We start from the raw sequence: 26,665 nt of genomic DNA, 5'->3' as shown, positions 1-26,665 counted from the left end.
CAGTAAAGAGGAATGAAAATAACAAAAACAATTAAAAAGTTTATTGCTTGCTTCCTAGACAACAGAATTTTGAAAATAATTTCTCTGTAGCTAAGCTTGTAACCATCCTTGGCTGTGGGATACTTACCAGTAGGTCACAAACCGTCTAGTTGGTTAAGATAAAAATCAAACCAGTTGGCTCTGAGGTCCCATCTTGACTAAACATTCAAAATAATTGATATTTTGATTCTTTGTCTTCAGAAATGTCAGAACGTCTGATTAAGAAGTGAAAAGTTTAAGAAGTTCTTTGTAAGTGATTTTAGTCATTTGGATTCAGACAGTTTAGTTCCAAAAATTTTAAGACATTTGTTTGTTACTTGCAAAAGTTTCCTACAGAAACTGGATATTCTATTTGTTGGCAGGATACATCATTTGGAGTCTCCTCAAGTGTTGTACTAAGAGAACCTAACATCAAGCTTTAGAACCTGACAGCATGCATCTTTTTCACAGGAAAAGCTGTCTGTTTTTCCCTTATGAAAAGCTTGGGAGATGTGTCCATTTATTTTCTGGGCTTCAGCTTTTATTGAATAATAGGCAGTCTCTGTGCATGAAATTGCTATCCCTCGTGGCTAATAACTAAATGTTATGCTAAAATATTGATGTTTCTATTGTATTTTTAAAACATGCTGAAAACATTCATCATCACATTCCAGATGCATGCCACTTGAGGTTGAATGTTAATGAATAAATGAGATAGAATATGTTAAATTCATAGCCAATCCAGTGCCACTGGTAGGCACTCCTTAAATATTATTATCGTAAGTATTGTTCAGTAAGCCTACAATGAATTGTTCTTAACATGATAAATGATACAGTGACTGCATCTAGAATGCCTCGATGGGCTTTGAAATGCATATCATCCAGGATGAAATTGCCTTCTTTTCTGTCCTTTTCAAAACATCTTCAAAGTAGTTCTTAATGGTTTACAAAAGTTTTAACACATCAGTCAACCTGTCACTTGTTGTTTTTTTATCACACTCGAGTTTTCTTTTTTTTTTTTTTGCTCATTGCTTTAAAAACTATGTGGTTTGCAACTATTTTAAATTATAATATAACTTTTCCAATGCACTGCATTATTTTAAATGGTTATTTCCTAACACTACTCAGCGTGCCTGCAATGACAGGCTCAAAAGGATTAACAATTGACTTATGTCAAAGTAGGAGCATGTAAAAAAAAAATGGAGCACTTAATTGGAATTTCACAGTGATTTCCACATAAACCAGCTTAAACAAGGTGTATTTATGTATAGAAATCAGGAATTGACTGATCTCCTGTGTAAATATATGTGTGTTAGAGAGGTGATTTAAGATGGTGAAGAAATTCTACACAATAGGACTTGAAGCCTGGTCATGTCACATGTAGTTCTTTAGCCACTAGCAGTGTGACTGTAAGTGGCATGTCATTTTGATTACAGCTTTACTCTATATTAAGAGGGTAATATACAGCAATATAACAAATTGTTCAATTATAACTCTCTTTGTTCTGGCTAAGTTTAATACGTAAGATAGAGATCTCAGAACTTCATTTATCACCAGTGAGTTTAATTGATCACTTGTCTCTAATGAACCATCCGGTTTTTTACTCTTTATTTTTCCATTTTTAGGGCCGTAGGGTTAGTCTGAGAAGCATGTTGGCTAGAGTAGTAGAATTTGTAATTTGTATATAAGCTGCATCGTTGTTGTAATAGTATCAGTAGGGTACTTATTTTCTACATTTTTTATTGAGCAAAACTATTTTGTGTGTATTTCTAGGTATAATGATAAATGTTTAATTGTATATGAGTAAGTCCAATGTTGCTGAGTCTTTTTCTTTTATCTCAATTTTTAAAAAGCCAAATAGCACAATTGCCATAACTTAATTGTCTATAAAGTATTTTTGAGATAAAATAAACTAGTTAACAGAAATGCTTGAAAATAAACATAATGAGGCAACTTTTTTTTTTAATTTTATATTATATTATATTATTTATTTATTTATTTTTACAGGGATGGAGAGAGAGAGTCAGAGAGAGGGGTAGACAGGGACAGATAGACAGGAACAGAGAGAGATGAGAAGCATCAATCATCAGTTTTTCGTTGCAACACCTTAGTTGTTCATGGATTGCTTTCTCATATGTGCCTTGAGAGCGGGCCTTCAGCAGACAGAGTAACCACTTGCTCGAGCCAGCAACCTTGGGTCCAAGCTGGTGAGCTTTTTGCTCAAGCCAGATGAGCCTGCGCTCAAGCTGGTGACCGCGGGGTCTCGAACCTGGGGCCTCTGCATCCCAGTCCAATGCTCTATCCACTGCGTCACCACCTGGTCAGCCTTTTTTTTTTATTTTAGTGAGAGGAGGGGAGGCAGAGACATACTCCCTCAGGCACCCAAGCTGGGATCCACCCGGCATGTCCATGAGCAGGTGATGCTTTTCTCATCTGGGGTCCTTGCTCCATTGCAACCTGAGCCATTTTTAGTGCCTCAGGTGAAGGCCATGGAGCCATCCTCAGTGCCCGGGCCAATTCGCTCTAATCAAGCCATGGCTACAGGAGAGGAGGAGGAGAGAGACAGGAGAGAGAGAGAGAAGTGATAGGGGGAAGGGGGAAGAAGCAGATGGGCACTTCTCCTGTGTGCCCTGACTGGGAATAGAACCCGGGATTTCCACACATGGGACCGAGGCTCTACCACTGAGCCAACCAGCCAGGTCTAAGGCAACTTTTATACATAGAATATATTTCCATTTTTCTAATTACTTTATATATACATTGAAATAGTGGAAAATGTAACTCTGCATAAACAATGCCACATTCTTATCATTTAAGATGTTACATTGAAATAAAATGATTTATCATTTCTATGGTGGATTTGAAGTCAATATTAGAACAACTTATGATATGAAAATTTAAAAAAAGTTTTATTAAACTTTTTGCACACCAAAAGAGGTCTTTTTAAAATACTGCACTTAGTTGCTGTGTTTTCAAAACAGCATTAAGACAAACATTTTATTATTTGAAAATCCAGATATTAAAAAATAAAAACATCAATATTGACTGCTTTCCATTATATTATTGAAAAACTTGCATTTATGATTCAGCTTTAATTTGAAGGCATTAAGGAACCTAAGAATATAAAATTCTTTTTTTAGTGAGAAGAGGGGGGAGGCAGAGATGGACTCTCGCATGCACCCTGACCGAGATCCATCTGGCATGCCCACTGAGGGGCGATACTCTACCTATCCAGGACCCTTGCCTTGTTGCAAGTGGAGCCATTTTTTTTAGCGCCTGAGGCAGAGGCCCTGGAGCTATACTCTGCGCCCAGGGCCAACTCGCTCCAGTGGAATCTAGGCTGCAGGAGGGGAGGAGAAGAGATATATAGAGAGAGAAATGAGAGGGGGAGGGGTAGAGAAGCAGGTGGTCGCTTCTGTGTGTCCTGGCCGGGAATTGAACCTGGGACACCCACATGCCAGGCCGATGCTCTACCACTGAGACAGCTGACCAGGGCAACTATAAAGTCCTTATTGGGAAATAGAGTTATTTTAATATATCCTTCAAAAATATTGGTGAAAATAAGCACATTCTCATCAATTGTTTAAAGTGCAAATCTGAAATTACTGTATTCTTAAAAGAAGGCATGTATTTATAGCAAAATAATTTTGACTAGTATAAGAAAAGAATAGCTATTGCATATGAAGGGAGAGTAATAAAAACATTTACTGTAAGTCATGTTCTAGATGTCATGGCCATCTGTTATAGAAGATACTGTATTTCAGGGGGGGTGCCAGAGAAACAGAAAATGGTTAATTCTTAATGCTCAGTCTTTACCTAAGAAGATTAGAGGTTTCTTATTTCTTATATTTGCAGATCATTCATTCACTTATTGAAAATGTATTGACTATTTAGTGTGCCAAACCAGGTATTCTGCTGGGTATGCCCTAGTTAAAGGAAATTACCCACCTTCAGGAAATCACACTCATATTTATATTGTATTAAACCTCATTATACCCAAGGATGTGGTCATAGTTAAGGTACTTGACCAAAGGTTGGCATATAGTAAGTGTTCAAAACAAAACAAAGCTATTAATGCTCTATGACATTCTTTATAGGTATTTTTTTCATCTATGAAGGAACAGAGTTTAAAATTTCTTCATTTACAAGAGTAATGATAACTAGCCTATGCAGATGTATTAAAAATATTGGGAACACCACAGTTTAATAAAATGAACAGAACAGAATTATATGGCAACTCCCTATACTATAAACATTAATGCTTTCAGGTTAACTAGTGTGATAAAATGTTACTACTCTTCTCAAATACTTTTAAACATGTAAAAATGATCAGAAAAACCATTTTTTGTTAGGGAATTGCTCATTAAATTAACTATTACAGCTGTTGGAATCCAACTATATATTTCACGGAACCTTCTGATATTAAAAAGTATAGTAATATAATTTCTCTTAAAAATTAAACTTAATTCAAATTGTTTCTTGGCAAGTATTAGTATACATATATCTTAGAGCTGTACTATTCAATATGGTAGCCCCTAGCCACATGAGTCTATTGAAACCTAAAATAATTTAAATTAAGAATTAAGTTACACAGTCACACTAGCTACATTTGAAGTGCTCAGTAGCCATATGTGACAAGTGCATATTGGACAGGGCAGACATAGGTCATTTCCATCACCACCGACAGTTCTCTTGGATAACATTGCTCTGGGATATTTTAAATAAAAGACTATTTGACATATGATGTATACTACTTATAATTATGATCACACAGAAAATGAAGATTACATTTGGTTTTGATAATCTGACTCTTCATTACAGCTTCCAAATTTTTATTAAATTATTTGGCAAGCTCTTTGACAGATAAAAAAGACTTCTTTAAATGACTAATTTCAGTAAAAGTAACAACTAAGGAAAGGATCAGAAAATGAAGGGCTTTGACCCAATGACTTTTTTTGGAAACTGAGAATTTGAATATTGTCTGAAAGAAATGGCTAATCAATGAGATCAATGCTTTCTCTGCAGCGCCGTCCAAACCCTTTTTCCTGAGTGCCCCGCCATTCTACTCCGCATGCTGCGGTGGGTCCTGTCGGCGCCCTGCATCCCCCACTGCTTTTCCAAGTAAGTTTCTATGCTTCATCAGCAATGCCTCAGTTATTCTGTAAACCAGAGCAGCAGGATTTAATGTGCTCTGGAAAACTAATTGGTAATGCAATGGCAAGGAGCTAATTCCTCACTAAAAATCACAGCGATCCTATTCAGGAGGTTTCCAGAGATTTATCAAACCTCAGCACACTGAGCAATTGTGAGTGGTTTCTAATGGCTTTGAAACCCAGGGCTGACACACCAAGGAAAGCGACTTGTTTTCCATTTGATATAAAGGACCTCAGAGGAACCAGTTTTGGCTCTTTTTGAAATGTGTAGCAATGCCATTTAAAGAAGAAGAAAGGAGGGCTAAGAAATTGTGCTGTGTAAAATTTCCATTCAGCTCCAAATGTGACACAGAAAGTCACTAGGTGTCCACTGAAAATAAATTTAGAATCGTTAAGGTTGTAAAAAGAAATAAATTCCTCTTCTTTGCATTCTTGAAGAAAAGCAACCAGCATCACAGGAAATATTTGCAAGAGAACTTTTCTTCAAACATTACAAAATTTTAATAGTGCCCGGGGGTGGAGTGAGAATGACAGCTTCCAAACCTTGTAGAGTATGCATACACACATTCACACACACAAAGGAAAAAAAGTCTCACTAAAAATAAAGTTCACTTTGGCCTTGGGATTTCTAAGTTAGGAATCTTTAGGCAGATGTTTAAGAGGAAGGCCAGTCGACGAGTGCATTTATTTCCGTTGCCCGAGAGAAAACATTTATGCACGTGAACCACTCATTCAGGTCGAAAGTGCAATAAGAGTGGAGTCAGGCTGGAGCCAGAGCTCCATCGTGGTGGATTTCAGACCCCCGCTGCCTCTTTGCGTGTGTTTTATGAATGTTTCAAGGGAGCAGTGGCTGGACAGAATGATTCCTGACAAGTGAGGCAGCAAATGCTGGCCGTTTAATGGGCTGCAAGCGTCTGAGCACCTCTTGAGGGGGCTGATACTTTCCCACAGAGCCCTTTACATGGCAGGGACCCAGCCACAATGGCTGACAGACCCGTGACCAATCATCACTTTCACTTGACTCATCCACACGCGACCTCACCACGATTTTTCACTGTGCAGATGAACTCTAGGAACCATTTCACATGGAAAAGGCTTGGGCAAGGGTCAGTTGCCCTTTTGTATGGCCATAAAGCAAGGCTCTGTGTGCCAGTCTTTTCTCCTGTCTCACATTCCAAGTGACTTTCTGGACACCCTTTAAAGCACTTGACTGAAAAATAAAGCAGTGAATGAAACTGACTTTTATAGACTCATTCTAGCTCATCTTCCCATATAACCCTGTCCACCTGAAAAGCGATTTAGTGGGTGAGCTGAGTGTATACAGAACTGGCTGAATACATAGGGCCCATTATCAACTGCGGGGATTGTTTATTAACCAGGACTGATACACTACTATTTTGAAAGTGACCTATTAATTGTCCATTTAACTAGAGTGTATTGATTCAAATAGAAAAATAGAAACCATGACTAAACTTTTTACTCGCTCCTTCGAGGTGGTCTCCCATGAGGGCAATTGATAACTGATATGCAAATTAAGGAGACATTTATCACTTTATATTTAAGTATCAGGACAAAACTGGGGGAGTAGAGACTAAAAACTCAAATATCTGATACTGTAGCAGAGTGGCATCTCCTTGGAATTAAATCTTTAGTGTTGCATTCCAGGGGTGGAGATTAAAAGAGGTCCCACATCTAGTTTCATTTCTTTCACTTTGATGTAATACTGGTATTCTAAAGTCTCTGACATTGGAGTTTAGGTAAGAGGAAATGGACAGAAAATTCCATGTAACAGGTGGACATTCATATATGTGTTAGTATGTGTATGTATTCACTCTCTAGTAGTATTTTGATAAGAGTCTCTAAATCATGAAAGTATATAGTTTAAGTGCCCAGACCAGGTTAATAAATAGAGCATATAATAATGGTTCTAAAGGCATTTCCTAGACAACTTCACATTCTCAGTTGTTTGAAAAGTTACTTTAAGCCAACCTCATCTTCTTCCATCTGCTTCTTTGTTCTGCCCACTTCATGCTTTTGGTATAACTGGTATACACTGTGTCGATCTCTGGAGGCTTGGAGTCTTGTGCTCATCTTTCTTATTTAGTAAAGCACAGCGAGGAAACTCGGAGGCGCAGCTCAGACTGAGGGTGGAGGTGCTGCGATGGGTTTGTTTTTATTTCTAAAGTTGACATTTTAAAACAGTTTAGAGATGCCACAAGTATTTCAAATAATGTTTGGTGTCTCATTAGTTATAAATCTGAAACGTATTTCTTATTTTCTTCTTTATAACGTTCATTGTATTGGCAGCAAATGATAATGAAATGGTGGATTTGTGTTGTCCACAAAGACTTTTACATAAATAATCATGATGCCAAAGGACAGTTAATAAGGCTATGTCTGTATGGTAATCATTTTTATTTAAGGCATTTACTAGAATTTTTCTCCCTCTTTTTTAATAATAAGAACGATTTTTATGCCCAAGCATTTAAATTTTTTTCCATTGTACAAAGGAAGGAAAATGAACTGTCCAAGTAATCTTATATTATGTTTCAGATTTGGAGAGCCAAAATGAAAGTTTATACTAAAAATTTTAATAAGCGATGAAATCAACAGCCCTCATTATTGTTTCACAATATTCACTTCACTGTTTCCGAAAATGTAGGATCAGATTAACATGCCCGTAACTAGCAAATGAAACATCATTCTGACTCTTTTAATATGATTCACTTGTTTAAAATTGATTTAGTTTTGCTTGTTAACTTTTAGATTTATGATTGACTCGTTGCAATGTGGAAACAATCATTCATCTAGTACCCTTCCAACATATAATAAATAGTTTAATAGGCTATTTAAGCACAACCCTGACAGTGGGGAAAAATTAAAAGGCAGTGGTAAAAGTTCTCCCCTCCCTCAAAGCAGTGTAAGGAAAATCTTTGATATTACATCCATAAGGTTCTTTTCAAAATAATATATTTCTCAGCCAAAAGGAAATGGAAAGTTGTGGAAATTATGCAGAGAATGACCTTAAGAAGAAGTACCCAAAAAAGTACAGGAGTCTTAATTATGGAGAATAGCTAATTGAATTCATCAGATAATTATTTTGTTTTGTTTTGAGTACCCAACTTGAATTTGACCTTTTGAGCATTTTATGTATTAAAAGACAAAGTTTAAATTTGGAGCAGCATTATAAAAATAAGAACAGGGAAGTATTCTGGGACAAGCTGCTCTGCCTTTTTCTTGGGAGTTGACCTTATAGTCTACATTTGAGATCATTTTACTCTCTTCCCTTTGTTAAAACTTAAAAGAACGTAGTATACTCTCCAAATTTAAATTTAGGATTTTGTTGAAGGCAGCAGGGAAGGAATAGTGTTGTTATTATTGTACAGGTAGGTTGGTCCTGTCAGTGTTAGTGTCAGAGAGGGGCAATGCTCTGGGTAGGATTCCTGCCACCTGACCTGACTCTATTCTCATCCCTAGTGGTCAGTGGGCTGAGGAAACTGACAAGACCTATGGAAGTCCATAAAAGACTTCATAAAAGTTTCTTTAATAAGGGGTTCTCTTTAGCACTCTACTATCTGTAGAGGGATGCAGCATTGTGTTCAAATAGAGAAAGAGGCCTAATTATTTTGTTGAAAACATAATCAAGTTTGTGCAATAAATCAATATAGGTTTTGACTTCTCAGTAGTGAAGGGAGGGGTGCTCTATAGATAAATGACACTGGGTCAAGCAAGAAGAATCTTTAAAGGAGCCAGAGATTCTGAGACAATAGATTTTCCAAGTTGATGGCTCTATTCAACATTTCTACAGAAGCAGTGAAAGTATATGAGTAATGTTCCTGGAATGGAGTTCTCTTCTCCCCAAATGTTCATGAGTAGTGTGGGGGAGGGGGAACAGAACGGCTTAATGGTGTAGAATGCTTATTCCTGATCTTGTCTACAGCCCTTGCCTGAACATGGCATGAAATCTAACAGGGCAGTTAATAAAAGACCTGATTTTAGGTTCTTCCAAACTAATGTACAAGTGCAGAATAGGGGAGCAAGAGAATTGGATGCATAGAACAAAATAGGAAAGGGTTGTACTAGTAGCTCAGTATGTGTCTAGAGAATGATGTGGGGGTGTTGAATTGTGCTTTTAGAAATAAAATAGCTAAAACTAGAGAGATAGTAATCCTGTTGGACTCTGTATTGGTCAGACTGCCTACACCCATTCAGTTCTGGAGGCCCACTTTAAAAGGCACAGTGAACAAATTTGCATGTAAAAGCCAAATCAGGAAGTAGTCAGCCCCTAAAATGGTGAAGCAACTATATGAATAGTCAGGAATTTTTTAAAAGCAATTATGTTTGGCCTGAAGGAGAGAAATAATAAGTAGGGAGAATATGAGCGTTATCTTCAAATTAGATATACTGTATTCATTATAGATACAAAGTATAGACTTGGGCCAGTTGAGTAGTGTTTAGTCGAAATTGAATTTGTGCCTAATATAAGGGACATGTTTTTTTTAAAAATTATACTTTATAATGATGAAATATTATTATATAGCATTACCAATTACTAGATTATATAGAGATTGGAAGATTACTTCTAGTTTAAATAGCGTGGGGTAGGCAAATGCCATATCTTTTTTCTCCAAACCTCAAATCCACAGGTATTACATAAAATACACACACACACTCCTCACTTGAAAATAAGAAGGGTAAGTAAGGAAGCTCTTCACAGGAGAGAAATTGAGAAAACCCTGAAAGATAGGTGACAGGAAGTTACAGCTATTCAAGTGTTGTTGCAGAAAAAGATGAATCCACAGACAAGACCACTCCATGTTTGAGGAAAGCTAACTCCAGGAAGGAGACTCTTTATGAAAACAAGTATGATTTGTGTATTGAGGGCAGCGCTAAGGGAAACCAGCAACTAGCAAGAAAGGAAGGATGTAACATTTTTTTTTATTCATTCACACCAGATTTATTGATTTGAGAGAGAGAGAGAGAGAGAGAGAGAGAGAGAGTCAGGCATAATGATCTGTTCCTGTATGTGCCCTGACCAGGGATCAAACTGGCAACTTTTGTGCACAAGCCAACACTCTTAACAACTGAGTTATCTGGCCAGGGTGAAAGGGTGTAATATTCTTTATCTTTACCATGTTTTTACTTGTTTATTGTTGTAGTTGTGTTCATTATAGGGCACTGAACCCTGAGGGCCAGACCCAGGAGTTAACCCTTTGATCCTTACAACCACTCCCGGTCACTCAGAGAATGAGGTCTGGTTTGGGTCATGACCCCCCAAATGTCAGTATGTACCATATTGGAGAGAATAACTTACAGTATTTACAGATTCCCTTGATGAGGATCTTCTCTCTCTTTACTTAAAAGTAGTTAATTAGAAAAGATTATGGGCTTTTATGAAAAGTTTAGGGGCATTTAAACTTGGTGAAGAAGGAACTAAAATGAGTAAAATTGTAACTGCTTATAAAATCTCCACTTAGAAAAAATATATATATTTTTAAAAAACTAGCCTTATGGGCCCTCGTCAGTTGGCTCAGCAGTAGAACATCCGCCCAGCACATGGCAGTCCTGGGTTCAATTCCTGGTCAGGGCACACAGGAGAAGCACCCATCTGCTTCTCCACCCTTCCCCCTCTCTTTCCTCTCGATCTCTCTCTTCCCCTTCTGCAGCCAGGGCTCCATTGGAGCAAAGTTGGCCCGAGTGCTGAGGGTGGCTCCATGGCCTCCGCCCCAGGCACTAGAATGGCGGCCGCAGCAGAGCAACGCCCCAGATGGGCAGAGCATCGCCCCCTGGTGGGCATGCCGGGTGGATCCCTGTCGGCGCATGCAGGAGTCTGTCTGACTGCCTCCCCACTTCTAACTTCGGAAAAATACAAAAAACAAAACAAAACAAAACAAAACTAGCCTTATAGGTTCATAAATTTGTTTAGCATTTCTATATACTAGGTATAAAAACTTCAGTAAGCTCAGAATATATTGGCTTTTCTAAAATGCTATGGCAATCAGGTCCTCCTTGAAAGGCTTTCCTCTTTGGTAAGCTGTAACCTGGGCAGCTTTCAGTGACCCCTGGCCTAACATACCAGCTCGTCTCCTTCCTGAGTCCTCCCCATTCATACTCTGCAACCTGGAAACACCAAGATAGATGAGAGTCCTGTATCTAGCCTGTTCCACACTTGTGTGTCTGCAAATCTGCAAATGTTAGTCCCTCTGCTCTGCCTGCTTTGTCTAGGTTGCCAGCGAGGGGGATTGCTATTCTTGTAGCTGCTCCTCTCTCTCAGGACTTCCTCTGTGGGCCTCCAGGACTAAATGGCTTCTTACCTGGTGCTCTAAGTGCTTTCTTGCTGTGGCTTGTGGGTATTTATCTCACTGGACCGTGGCTGTCGGTAGTCTTCTTGGACCTCTCCTACCCACTGTGAGCACCTGAGGGGTGGACTGGATTCATTTTCAGTGCTCACTCTGCAACAGCTCAATCACTCTGCCAGAATATTCCCACAAAGTTTGCTTGAATGATTGCTGTTTTCCTTAGAAAATAGAACCAGACTTAAAATTTAGAGTGGAGATGAATTATTTGTCCATAACTCTCCAACAATAGCCTATATTAGTGTTTATTTTTGCCTTTTCAATCTTTTTTTTCTCTGAAGTTTGCTTAGCCATATGCATAGCATCTATCTTATATAGCATATGTATAATAGTGTGTTTTCTTTGCTGCTGCCAGATATTCATAGTCCTCATTTTCCATGGTTCTTTAAAATCTCACCAAATAGATATAGCATAATGTACTTTACCTTTGAATATTTAGGTTACTTCCCCTAAGTTTTAACATATATGACTAGGAAAATGATAGATTCGATATACTTAAACAGCAAGAATACCAGAATGAAAATATCAAGTGAGAAAGACACACAGGAATTGGAGGAATCAGTGACCAGGGTGTACAGGAGGTGCATGTAGTCCAGGCTCACAGAACTATCCAGACAGGGTGCGAAGCTGGTAGTCATGGACAGGAGCTCTGGTTGTGTTCATAAATGTTTCTTCTTTCCGTGTTTTGACCCATCACATCTGAGTAAAGAAGCAGTATGCGGCAGAGGATGGATCTGAGAATTTGTTATGCAGCAGAGCACGGATCCAGAAAGCCTTGTTACCGTTGAGCTCTGTGTCCTTTGTGGAGCTTTGGACCTTAACTGCTCTGAACACTAAATCTGTACAGAGGATATCTGTGGCATATGATTCGTATAAGAATCAAATAAAATCCAACAAGGGGAAGTAAAATAGAGTCGTGGGATCTTTACTGTAGACTTGGCACTGATATTTTCTTGTGCTAGTTGATCAAATCCTTAGAGCAACCCTTTAAGGTAAACTTGATAGAGATCCACTTGATCCAAGTCACTCTGGTAGGTGCTGAGATCCAAACCCAGTTCCTCCATACTCCAAAGTCCTTTGTCCCAAGACTTCCTAGAGCAACATTATCCCCTAGGTAAATCTGTGGTCTGAAATAATGCAGGAGGGCCAATTCCAAGGTCTCTGTACCAAGGAAAGTTCAGGGAAGAAAAGCAGTTAGAAGAAGATAGACATATTAAGATATTTAAAGCATTTTTAATTGATTAATATTTTATAAAACTATTTAAATCTCTAATAAAGAAATAGTGAATTCAGTTGTCAAAACTTGACTTCAAGATATGACCTTAGTGCCTGACCTGGCAGTGGCACAGTGGATAGAGCATCAACCTGGGGCATTGAGGACCCAGGTTTGAAACCCCAAGGTCACTGGCTTGAGCATGGGCCCATCTGGTTTGAGCACAGGCTCACAAGCTTGAGCGCAGGGTCACCAACATGAGCACAGGGTCACCAGCTTGAGTGCATGGTCGCCTACTTCAACGTCGGTTCACCAGCTTAAGCGTGAGATCATAGAAACGACTTCATAGTTGCTGGCTTGAAGCCCAAGGTCTCTGGCTTGAGCCCAAGGTCTCTGGCTTGAGCCAGGGGTCACTGGCTCGGCTGGTGCTCCCTGGTCAAGGCACATATGTGAAGCAGTCAGTGAACAACTACAACTAAAGTGCCTCAGCTATAAATTGATGCTTATCTCTCTCCCTTCCTCTGTCTCTGTCTGTCTCTCTTTCTCTCTTGCAAAAAAAAGAGAGAAAAGAAAAATAGAATTATTAAAAAAAAAAAAAAAGACCTCAGCATGAGACAGGCAAAATAGTTGGTTCTATAAATGGAGAATTGACTATAATCCTGCAAGAGGATGAATGGACAGGACGTCAATAAAAGCAGACTTTTGTGAAGAATTGGGCTGGATCGCATCCCAGGGGTGATGGCATTTCTAAGGAGATGTGATTGTTACAGAGCTGGAAGGACAGAGGGAGAGGCCAGTGGTTCTTTTTGCAGTGTGAGGATGAACTAGAATGAGCAGTAACCCAGAGTACTTAGGTCTCTATCAAATGTCTATTCATTTGCTTGTTTATTTGGAACTAATTATAAAGAAGAGAATGTGTGCCAGCTATAGCAATAAACTGGAGCCCTTGCTCCTCTGATGCCTGTTTCTAGAGGGATGGTCATGTGTCAGTCCTCCCACGAGTGGGTGCGCTCTGTGAGGGTAAGGACCATGTGCTGTCTGGTTTCCTTAGCAATTATCCCAGGGAGTCTGATACCCAGTATATTAGTGTGTTGTTATTGTAACAGATTTTTACACACCTAGCACCTTCAAACAATACAACTTTATTATCTTACAGTTGTGGAAGTTTGGAACCTGAAATGGTCTCATTGGATTAAAATCAAGGTGTCAGCAGGCCTGATTCTTTCTGAAGGCTCAAAGGAAGAATCTCTTCCATTGTCTTGTTCAGTTTCTAGTGGCTGCCTGTATTTCTTGTCTTGTGACCCTATCTTCTTCCATCTTCTAATTAAGAAGTGTAGCATCTTCAAATCACTGACTCCTGACGTCTTTTTTTGCCTTCCTCTTCCACCTATAAGGACCTTTGTAATTACATTGGGCCCACCTGTATATTCCAGTATATTCTAACCTCAAGGTCAGCTGATTAGCAACTGTAATTCCATCTATGACCTTAACTCTCCCTTTCCATGTAATACAGTGGTAGTCAACCTGGTCCCTACTGCCCACTAGTGGGCATTCCAGCTTTCATGGTGGGCGGTAACGGAGCAACCAAAATATTATATAAATAAAAAGATAGATTTAACTATAGTAAGTTGTTTTATAAAGATTTATTCTGCCAAACTTAGCGAAAATCTGACATAAAGTCCTTGGTAAGTAATTATTATTATATGCTTTAACTTGCTGTAACTCTGCTTTATAAATTTTATAAAGTAAAGTTACTTCCCTACTTTATAAATCACCATTACTGTGGAACTGGTGGGTGGTTAGAAAATTTTACTACTAACAGAGATACAAAAGTGGGCGGTAGGTATAAAAAGGTTGACTACCCCTGATGTAATATAACATATTTACTGATTATTGAGATTAGGATATGAGCATCTTTGTGAAGGCCATTATTCTGCCTACCACACTGGGAAGTTGAATGAATGAATAAATGGATGAAATGAATGAACGAGTGATGAATGAAACTCTCAGACTGTGAGAACCAGAGTTGTGCTAGCCACAGAAAGGCAGAAAAAGTAGTAAATGTCTCATACCCACAAGAGTTGATCAACTGAATTGGTGGGTGTGATGGTGGTGCTGGTGGTGATTGGGGTCTTCCAAACCTTACTTCTCAGAGTAAGCATCTGTGACGGTTACAAGATTTCCATGGCATTTCAGATTAAAATCAGGTCCCTTGTTTTATGCTAAGGTACCCTCCCTAGGAATACTTCCTTATATTTGTGATGCCAGTTCAATAAATGCCTTTCACTTGCTTTTATAGGTAATGAATGAGGCAAAACATGCCTGTCTCATTTCTCAGTGTGTAGCATTGAACAGAGTGCATGGCATCTGGTGCTGAAAAAAATTCTTAAGAGAATAAATGAATGAATAAATAAGCAAAGAATTAGAGAAAAACAAGGTTTTTAAACCACTTACTGCTTGTTCTGCATTGGAACTTCGTTACTAGGACCACGGCCTTTCTGGAATGGCATGCAAATTGGGAGGGCAAGCATATGTACTTTTTTCCCAATAGAGAGCAAAGAGTTTTTATTGGATTCTCCCCAGATCATGACCAAAAATTGGTAAAGAAATGCCGCCGTAAGAGTGCAGAGTTCAGAGAGGTACTTTGGCCATAGTACAGACAAGGAGGATACTGTCTGTCCTGGGAAAGACAGACTGACTTGTCACTAAACCTACCTGGGCTTTTGTCTTTTTCCCTCTGTAGGAGAGGAGAGTGTGCTGCCTCTCCTGACACAGGACTCCAATTCCAAAGCTCGGAGGGGGATTTTAAGAAGAGCCGTCTTTTCTGAGGACCAGAGAAAGGCTCTGGAAAAAATGTTCCAGAAGCAGAAATATATCAGCAAAACAGACCGCAAGAAACTTGCCATCAACTTAGGACTAAAGGAATCACAGGTACTAAGGAGCAGGACGCCCACTGCTCTTGATTTCTGAAGGAAAGCTATCCATTTGGCGAATATTTGTTGTCCAAGGCCGGACTCTGAAGCCCAATTATTGAAGTGATTTTCATAGTTTCTTGAGTGGGTGGAAATAAATGTTGCAGTTTCTATTTGGAAAAAAGTCCAGGCCCTGGCCGGTTGGCTCAGCGGTAGAGCGTTGGCCTGGCATGCGGGGGACCCGGGTTCGATTCCCGGCCAGGGCACATAGGAGTGGCACCCATTTGCTTCTCCAACCCCACCCCCCTTCCTCTCTGTCTCTCTCTTCCCCTCCCGCAGCCGAGGCTCCATTGGAGCAAAGATGGCCCGGGCGCTGGGAATGGCTCCTTGGCTGCTGCCCCAAGCGCTAGAGTGGGTCTGGTCGCGGCAGAGCGACGCCCCGGAGGAGCAGAGCATCGCCCCCTGGTGGGCAGAGCATCGCCCCTGGTGGGCGTGCTGGGTGGATCCCGGTTGGGCGCATGCGGGAGTCTGGCTGACTGTCTCTCCCCGTTTCCAGCTTCAGAAAAATACAAAAAAAAAAAAAAAAAAAAAGGAAAAGTCCATTTGCTGAGAGGTCTAGGTTGCTTGCCTTATTAATTCCTCCCAAATAAACACAAATGTTAAAGCTGTGGCATGGACATCATTAGATTATTTGCTCTGTTTTTAGAAAAGCAGGTTACTTAATTCCCTACAAAAACAGAAATGATTTTCCTGGCATTGTCTTCATTTCCAGCCCCAAACCAACGTCATAAATACCTCTTAATTGATTCTGTTATTTCGCACTTTGGGTTTATGTCAAGTATAGTTAAGTAATTTTACATTTGCAACATTTACAAACCTTTCTTGTCCATGGATATTTCATATAATTATGAATGAGACTTTGTGGGCTTTTGAGAAGCTCAGAATAATACTCCACTTGAAGGTTGGCCTGCTAATTGTAAATCACTGTAAAAGGCACTAGCACTTCCTATTTAATGCTTAGAGTCAGTATGTGACATAAGCACTATAATCATCCACGTTTTATAGGTGAGGAAATGCAGAGGTAAACACAGGCCCAGTGCCCCACCCAGCAGCCTGACCCTGCAGTTCCCGTTCCCCTCAACCCAGTGGTCCCCAACCCCCCGGGCCGCGGACTGGTACCGGTCCGTACAGAAAGAATAAATAACTTACATTATTTCCGTTTTATTTATATTTAAGTCTGAACGATGTTTTATTTTTTAAAAATGACCAGATTCCCTCTGTTACATCCGTCTGAGACTCACTCTTGACGCTTGTCTCGGTCATGTGATACATTTATCTGTCCCACCCTAAAGGCCAGTCCATGAAAATATTTTCTGACATTAAACCAGTCCGTGGCCCAAAAAAGGTTGGGGACCACTGCCTTAACCGACAGCCACCCGTTCAGCTGTGAAGGATCTTCACTGCACAGCAGCACTGGGCTGAGGGGGATGGCAGTGACGGAAGTGCCGCAGACACTCTGCTTTCTAGGCTGGTTTACCTGCTACGGGGCTACAGCCACCAGGGGCTTTAGAAATTAGCATAGGCATTAAAGGGCTAGCAGAAGCTCTGTGTTAACCACCGTGCTCTGATCTTAGTTTGTTACAGGTGACCTGGTTTCTAACTTTGGATTTTATTTAAACCAGTTATTTTTAGATGAACCTCTCCCTAACCCTGCTTGCCTTTCCTAGGGAAGTGATGTCTCCCCTCGCCACTCCCAACTTTTTCTAGTCAGAGGAAGCAGTATGCAGTGTCATCGACCTACGTCAGCCAGTCTGTGCTTTTGCTCACTGTGTGGTTCTGATGAGTTCATAACCTTAAGTGACTGCTTCATACCTCAGTTTCTCACTTAAACAACAGAGGCTAATATAGAAATTCTTTCTCTCTTGCAGAGCAATTTGGGGTATATGACAGATAAATCAGTAGCTATATCTTAGTGGTCTGTTGTGTGCAATACACTGCTAGGAAAGCAGTAAGATGGACCATCAGTGAGTACTGATTAAAACACACACTTGCACTTGCAGGTATTTCTAGGACCAGCTGGGAAAACAAAGCAGAAGCTCAGGAACAGTTCGATAACAGCGTAAAACGACAGTACAGGAGACATCACCGGCTAGGTTAGATACACCGCCAAGAAAGGAGCTAGACCAGTGGTCCTCAAAGCATCTCAGGAAAGGACAGCCCTGTGACTGGTCCACATACACGTGGGGAATCTAGTGAGGGAACAATCTGATCCTCAGAGGAATTGTGGGGCTTGAGTGAGGACCACAGTGGGGCTTGGTGGGCCTGGCCTGGATTGCCTTGGTATAAGGAAGAAACTCCACAATCAGAGGGGAGAGAATGTGTAGGTTTGGGAGGTCAGGGGACCTCTGGTTGAATAGGAACTTGAAGTAGGTATTAAAAGATGAAAAGGGGCTAGGTTGTATCTGATAGTGGCTCTGAGAAAATGTGAAAATCTCTGATAGTACATACAATCTTCTTAAAAACCAGCTATTGAAAAGAGAACGCAGCAAACATATTAAAGAATATTTATGAGGGGGATGCGCGTGATCTCTCCACTCCAAGTAGATGAGCTACTTTCCGGCTGTATGTTGTCTTCCAGTTCTTATCCATAAGCACATGGTTTTTACATAATCGATGACATCGTTTTTAAAGTTCAAGTACCTCAGGAATGAATGCTTTTAATCTTATTGAATTTGGTGAACATCTCAGAAGTAATTTAACATTTTCTTATTTGCATATGTAATTACACAGTTAATACATGTTTTATGGTAAATTCAAATGAAACAAAAATGGGTGAAGTTAAAAAGGAAAACTCATCTGCTCCCCTTTCAGTTCCACTCCTTGGTTACTGCTATCATTTTTTAATGGCTCTATATGAGTTTAGTGACATATCATGTATTTTTATAAAATAAATTTGTATGCATATTGTATATGCAATAATATATAATAACAAACACCTGCATAATGACTATTACGTGCCCTTACATTTGATGTGACTTGTCCTTACAATAACTCTATGAGATAACTACTTTTATTATCTGTACTTACAGGTGAAGAAGCTGAGACCTGGAATTGTGTATATCTATTTTTAAATAAAAATGGGATGATGCTCTGCATATAATTAGACTTTTTCTGAAGGACAATGCAAATCACCTATATAGCTAGGACACGGATCACAGTAGAACCCTGGTTGGCAAACCACGGCTTGCTAGCCACATGCAGCTCTTTGGCCCCTTGAGTGTGGCTCTTCCACAAAATACCACGTGTGGGCGCTACCTTGATAAGGAATGTACCTACCTATATAGTTTAAGTTTAAAAACTTTGGCTCTCAAAAGAAATTTCAATCATTGTACTGTTGATATTTGGGTCTGTTGACTAATGAGTTTGCCGACCACTGCAGTAGAACATTACCTGGGCCAGTCGCCCCCTGCCTGTCCCCTCTCAGTCGCTACCGGCTCCTTCCACCATCCTGACTTCTAAGAGCGTAGATAAATTTTGCCTTTTTTTTTTGTATAAATAGAATTATTTAGCACATGTTTTAAAGTATATGGCTTCTTTAACTTAACATTTTGTTTGTGTGATTCATTCATGTTGGAGTGTGTAGCAGTGGCTTATTTGTATTTGTTGCTGTGCATCATCATGTGATATAGCAGGTTGTTCATTCTAATGTTCTGATGGTGGCCATTTGGACTGGCGCCAGTTTCTGGCTATCATAAATACTGCTGCTGACAATGCTTATTGTTTTGCACTTTGCTTTCTCCCCTATGCAAATGTCAGGGAATGCACCCTTCCATATCAGTATTCAGATTTACTTCATTCTTTTTTAGTATCTCCTACAGACAATTGCATGGATGTATCATAATTCATTTAGCCATTCTCAGCTTTGTTACTTCCAAGTTTCACTATTGCATGTCTTTGTGCATCTCAAAAATATTTCTATAAGATAGGAAATTAGGCGTGGGGTTTATGTGTTAAAAGTGTATGTAGCCCTAGCCAGTTAGCTCAGTTGGCTAAGAGCATTGTCCTGAAACAACAAGGTTGTGGGTTCGATCCCCAGTCAGGACACACATGGGAAGCAACCAGAAAATGCACTACTGAGTGGAACAACAAATGCTTCCTTTCCCCCTCCTCTCTCTATCTCTCTAGAACTCAATCAATAGATAAAAAAAGATTGAGCCCTGGTCAGACAGCTCAGTTGGTTGGAGCATCATCTCAGAGCGCGGAGGTTACCAGTTCTGTTCCCTGGTCAGGGCACATACAGGAGAAGCTCAATGTTCCTGTCTCTCTCTCCCTGCCACTCTCAAACAAAACAAAACAAAACAAAACAAAAAGTGTATGTACATTTTAAATTGTGATAGATTTAAAAATTCCTTTCCAAATATAATATTGTTTGGGATGCATGCAGGAGTCTGTCTCTACCTCTCTTTCTCTAACTAAAATAAAAAAAAACCCACAAGTATAATATTGTATCAAAATACTGAATTATATCAAATTTGCACTCTTAATAACAGTCCCTTTTTGCAAACTCTCCACTATTTATAATTTTTAAAAATGTTGACAACTTCATTGGCAATAATATAATTATATTTTATTATAATTCTCCTAATTGCTAAAACTTGAGGGTCTTTTAATCATTTTACTAATTATTTTTAATCTGTGAATTTGCCTTTTCATGGCTGAATTATTTTTTTTCTATCTTACTATCTTTTTGTTGACATATAGCAATTATTTTGGTTGTTAATCAAGATTCTGGCATATTATGGTTAGTAACATGTTCCTGTTATAGCTGTTGTAAACATTCTAAGTTTGTGGCTTTTCATTGTGCTAAAATATACATAACATAAAATTTACCATTTTAACCTTTTTTTAAATGCACAATTCAGTGACATTAAGTACATTCATTCACATTGTTGTTCAACCATTGCCACCATCCATTTCTAGAACCTTTTTCATCTTGCAAAACTGGAACTCTCTACCTGTTAAACATCTCCCCATTCTTCGATCCCTCAAGCCCCTGGCAACCACCATTGTACTTTCTGTCTCTATGAATTTCTGTCTCTAGGTAGGTTACGTGCATGGAATCATACTGTATTTGATCTTTTGTGACTGGCTTATTTTGTGTAACATAATGTGTTCAAGGTTATTAGTGTTTTAGTATGTGCTAGAATTTTCTTACTTTTTATACATATAATAATATTTCATTTTATATTTATAGACTATCTTTTGTCTATCCATTCATCCATCAATGGACATTTCCATTTTTTTGGCTTTTATGAATAATGTTGCTTAGAACATGGGTATACAAATATCTCTTTGAGTTCATCCTTTTTAAAAATTATAGGCAGCATACAACAGTATATTAGTTTCAGGTGTACAATATTGTGATTTGACATATTTATGCTTTATAATGTAATCAACACAATAAGTCTCCATCTTTCACCATACAAAGTTATCACAGTATTATTGACTATATTCCCTGTGCTGTATACTGCGCATGGCTTATTTATTTTATAACTGAAAGTTTATACCTATTATTCCCCGTTTCACTCATTCTCCTAACCACCTCCCTTATGTTTTCTTTCTTAGATTCCACATATAAGTGAAACTGTACAGTATTTGTCTTTCTCTACCTGACTTATTTCACTTAGCATAATACCCTATAGGTCAGCAATTTTCAACTGGTGTGTTGCAGCACACTGATGTGCTACAAGAATTTTTAAAATATGCAATACCTATTTGGTCAGGGGCATGGACCTCTTTTCCCTTAGATCATCCAATAAAAAAATGACGACAGCCTGGTAAATTAAAATTACACCCATTTTTTTGTCAACTAGCAAAAAAATATTATTTTTTGGTGTGCTGCAGAAATTTAGTAATTAGTTTATGTGTGCCATGAAATGAAAAAGGTTGAAAATCACTGCTCTAGGTCCATGCATGTTGTTGCAGATGGCACCATCTCATTCTTTATTATTTAATATTCCATTATATGACATATATATATATAATGTATCTTTATCCATTCATCTATCAATGGACACCTAGGTTGCCTTTATATCCTGTCTATTTTTTTGTGTGTGACAGAGACAGAGAGAGACAGAAAGAGGGACAGGTAGGGTCAGACAGGAAGGGAGAGAGATGAGAAGCATTAATTCTTTGTTGCGGCACCTTAGTTGTTCATGGATTGCTATCTCGTGTGCCTTGACCAGGGGTTACAGCAGAGCAAGTGACCCCTTGTTTAAGCCAGTGACCTTGGGCTCCAAGCCAGTGACCTTTGGGCTCAAGCCAGTGACCCTGCGCTCAAGCCAGCGACCCTGCTCTCAAGCTGGTAAACTTGTGCTTAAGCCGGATGAACCCGCACTCAAGCTGGCGACCTTGGGGTTTCTAACCTGGGCCTTCCGTGTCCCAGTTCAATGCTCTATCCACTGCGCCACTGCCTGGTCAGGCTATATCTTGTCTATTTTATGTGACATAATGAACATAGGGGTGCATATATCTTTTCCAGTTAGTATTTCTGTTTTCTGTGGATGAATACCAAGAAGTGGAATTGCTGGATTATATGATAGTTCTATTTTTAATTTTTTGAGGAAACTCCATACTGTTTTCCATAGTAGCTATGCCAATTTATTATCCCATCAATGGTACACAAAGGTTCCCTTTTCTTAAAATTCTTATCAACACTTGTTATTTGTTGACTTTGATAATAGCCATTCTGACAGGTGTGAGGTGATATCTCATTGTGGTTTTGATTTGCAATTCTCTGGTGATTAGTAATCTTGATCATCTTTTCATATGTTTGTTTGGCCATCTAAATGTCCTCTTTGGAGAAGTGTCTGTTCAGGTCCTCTGCTCATTTTTTAATCCAATTGTTTTTAATTTGAGTTGTATGAATTTGTATACATTTTAGATATTAACCTCTTACTAGAAGTATCATTTTTAAAATATATTTTCCCAATGGCATTCTTCTCTGAATGAGAACAAGTAGTCCTAAAATTAAAATGGAAACACAAAAGATCCCAAATAGCCAAAGCAATCTTGAAAAAGAAGAACAAAGTTATAGGTATCAACTTCCTGATTTCAAACTGTACTACAATGCTATAATAATCAAAACAGTATGCTATTGGAACAAAAACAGACATAGAGCTCAATGAAACAGAATAGAGAGTCTAGAAATAAACCCTCATTTATATGGTTAATTAACCTACAACAAAGGAGACATGAGTACACAATGGGGTAAAGACAGTCTCTTCAGTAAGTATTGGGAAACTTAGACAAACACATGGAAAAAAATGAAACTGGACTACTGTCTGACATCAAATACAAAATAAATTTAAAATGAATTAAAGACTTAAATATAAGACCTGAAAACATAAAATTCCTTGAAGAAAACAGAAAATTCTTTGATTTTTTTTTAGCATTATCTTTTTTAGATTTGTCTCTTTGGGCAAGGGCAACATAATCAAAGATAAATAAATGGGACTATATCAAACTAAAAAGCTTTGGAACCCTCTTTTTAATTTGTTGAATAGTTTGTGACTTTTTTCATGTGTTTATGGTATCTTTATTTGTATATAAATTTCTTATTTTTATGTAGTCAGCTATAACTTTTTATTTGCAGCTTTATGTCATTTTTATTAGATTGAATTTATTGAGATGACATTGGTTCACAAAGCCACACAGGTTTCAAGAATATAATGATAATCTCTTATATTTTCTTCTAGAACTTTTATAGTTTTTTTTTTATGTTTAGCTGTTTAATCCATTGTTTTTGTATTTGTTGAAAGGCAGGACTTTCTCCAAATATACATTTGTCTCAATACCATCAACTGCCATGAAACTCCTTTCATAATTTTTTTTTTTTGTATTTTTCTGAAGTTGGAAATGGGAAGGCAGTCAGACAGACTCCCGCATGCGCCCAACTGGGATCCACCCAGCATGTTCACCAGGGGGCAATGTTCTGCCCATCTGGGGCATTGCTCTGTTGTGACCAGAGCCATTCTAGCACCTGAGGCAGAGGCCATGGAGCCATCCTCAGTGCCCGGGCCAACTTTGCTCCAATGGAGCCTCGGCTGCGGGAAGGGAAGAGAGAGACAGAGAGGAAGGAGAGAGGGAGGGGTGGAGAAGCAGATGGGCGCTTCTCCTGTGTGCCCTGGCTGGGAATCGAAACTGGGACTCCTGCACGCCAGGCTGACACTCTACCATTGAGCCAACCGGCCAGGACATCCTTTCATAATTTTTTTAAATTGAGATATCACTCAAAAAAATTTCTAGACATACAGAAAAACTAAGAGAAAAAGAAAATAATGAATGTGATAAGAAAGGCAAAATTAGGCTAAGTGAATACCCATTAGAATTAACTTCTCAGGCTTTCTAGAAGTAAAAGCCTGCTGCAAATAAGAAGTGCATTCATGAATGAAACCACATGCACTGGTATGTACACCTTAGTACTGTTTTCTCATGGAAAGCCTTTGTCACAGGATGGCAGGCTTTTGGACTCATTTGACTGGGATAGCTTTCTTTTGTAATGATTTTTAATATTGCCAATCAAGTCGAAAGAATGAAGAAATTGTGCTAATCTGGAAAAACTATCTCAGAATATTTTCCTTCATGAGGAGAAATATTTGGTTGATATACTTTAATTATTTCTTTAGGTAAAAATTTCCCAGTTTTTGTTTCAAAAATTGAAATCTCCTAAATTGTGTGTATCAGGATATAATGTAGTACACAGTAAAACAGTATGATTTGCTTTTAAGAGATTAGGAATTCAATTGTGAACTTTTCTGCTCAGGCCAGTTGATTACACTGTAGGTAAAGAGGAAGGTTAAAAGTAAAAAGAGACTCCAGTGGGATGGTGGGAAGGAATGGCTCAAATTAGAAACTGCCATCATAAGTACTTTTAGGTTAATTATAATCAACTGCTATTTATTGAGCCTAATTATTCAACTTTGATAAATTCTGGGAGTAATCAAACTTGGAGATTGTGTAAAGCCTGAAGTTTATCAAAACATTGTAAAATGTATTCTTAATTTAGTCTCTAGAAGTTCCTAATGAGATCCTAATGCTTATAAGAGCCTGGGCCCTGGAGTGGGACAGTTGTGTAGTCTAGTCTAAGTGCTTCCATTTTACTAGCTGTGTGACTTTGAACTGATTTATCACTCTGAGCTTCAGTGTTCTTACATGTTGATGTGGACTTCTTGCAGTCAACATGAGAATCTACATAGAGTACATGGCCTGACGCCTGGTACAAAATAAACATTCTCAGATGCTATTACTAGTAGAAAACACGTTCTTGGAATAAATAAATGATTTAAAATATTGAAGAGAGTTAAATCAACCTTGAAAGATGTCAGACTTCCAGGATGTAACCAATTTACCACAGTTGTTTTGTTTATTAAGTGTAGGTGGGGATATTATACTAAAGTAATTTCTCAGATGGTTTTAAAGGAGCCCATGTCAAAAACCACAAGGACTTTTCTAGGCTGGCTCTCTTAAGAAGGTATTCTGTAGGAGGCCTACCAGAAATTACGGTTAAAAACACTGAAGTGAATTAACATGGAATAAGTGATCATTTTGTCTAATTATTTTATCAATAGGTGAAAATTTGGTTTCAGAACAGAAGGATGAAATGGCGGAATTCCAAAGAAAAGGAAGTGCTTTCCAACAGGTGCATCCAAGAAGTAGGCCTTCCTGAGGAGTCCCTCTCCCGGTCTGCTCTGGCTTTCCCTTCTCCGTGTCCTTCACTCTGGGACATCTCCCAACAGCACTCGAGTCCGCAGTGGAGGGAGAATTCACCAGAACCTCCAGAAAGACTAATCCAGGAGCGTTCAGGGGCACAGCCTCCAGAAGCAAATTCACTGCAAGGTGCCTTATATGTGTGTTCTGAAGAAGAAGCTGGAGACACAGTAATACTTACTGGGGCCGTCTGAATGGAAGCATCCCTCCATGTTAATTTAAAGGAACACTTTACTAATAATGTTTGGACTCTAAAGCCTGCTAGCTTGTGCCTCGTCAGTGCCTAAAACCTAACCACCTTTGGAGTGATGCATGAACTAACGCTTTAGGAAACTCTTTCCAGTGCTCTGTCACTTGGGTCTTAGACTCAGACTTCATTTGTAAGTGGAATAGAATCTCCCAGAAAGTACGATGGAACTGAAAAAAAAAAGAATAATAATAGTTGGCTCAGTCTGAGTATGTGTATATACGGTGTGTCTCTATGGGTGTATATATATGAATATTCATTAAAATACATTAGTAGAAACTAGTTCCTCTTTAAATACTGCATTGAGCAAATTCTTTTTTTTATATAAAGAAAAACCAACCATTGACTGAATGTTAATTAATTTTTTTAAATGATGTAGAAGTTGGACTTTAGTCCAAATTTTTATATCATAAATAGATGTTTTTAAATTTTTTCTGTTTTCTGGTTTTGTTCAGTATCTAGCTGTAAATGAGTTTTAACAATTATAATCAAATGAGCAACTGTTAGATATATAAATTGAATGTATATATTTAAAATTAATCCAACAAGAGAACTAGAAGAGTTTCTGAATGTAACCATGGGTATTCTTAATTTCCAAGTTTCTGGCTTTATCAGGCCATCAGTGAGGGAGGTACTCATGTGACCAATGATCACCTTTTGATCTCTTCTCTGTAAGGAAGGCCTTAATCGGTTTGTAAAATAAAATGCCTTTAAGGGCCTATCAGGTAAAAAACAAAGGGGGGGGCATGACCCACCTAAAGGTATTTGTGTTAATAATTCTTAAAATAACTGTGTGGGCCAAATAAAACATCTGTGCCAAGAAGTTTGTGACCTCCAGCCAATGCTTAAAGAAATGTCACAATTTAAAAATGTTCTCATCTGAACTTCAAAACCCAATATTGATGGAATCTATAGTGATTTCTGTTTGCACTTCTAGTTATAGACTCAATTTTCCACTTAGGTGGTATGCACTATATATTAGGTTATTCTTATATATT

General features: G+C 38.6%; 1 protein-coding gene across 1 annotated transcript in view; it reads left to right on the top strand.

Annotated features, from left to right (window-relative positions):
- DBX2 (developing brain homeobox 2) overlaps nucleotides 1-25,896 on the top strand; it is a 36,077-nt gene extending 10,181 nt beyond the window's left edge. The window contains exons 2-4 of the mRNA XM_066365794.1: nucleotides 5,044-5,139; nucleotides 15,484-15,671; nucleotides 25,282-25,896. Of these exons, the coding sequence (XP_066221891.1) occupies nucleotides 5,044-5,139; nucleotides 15,484-15,671; nucleotides 25,282-25,614 (617 nt within the window). The 3' untranslated portion in view covers nucleotides 25,615-25,896. The remainder of the gene's footprint in view (nucleotides 1-5,043; nucleotides 5,140-15,483; nucleotides 15,672-25,281) is intronic.
- Nucleotides 25,897-26,665: the final 769 nt, after the last annotated feature.

The sequence above is a fragment of the Saccopteryx leptura genome, chromosome 2 (genome assembly GCF_036850995.1).
Source record: "Saccopteryx leptura isolate mSacLep1 chromosome 2, mSacLep1_pri_phased_curated, whole genome shotgun sequence".
Classification (NCBI taxonomy): domain Eukaryota; kingdom Metazoa; phylum Chordata; class Mammalia; order Chiroptera; family Emballonuridae; genus Saccopteryx; species Saccopteryx leptura.
The sequence above is the reverse complement of the archived record's forward strand: the minus strand, read 5'-3'. Positions and strand labels throughout refer to the sequence as shown.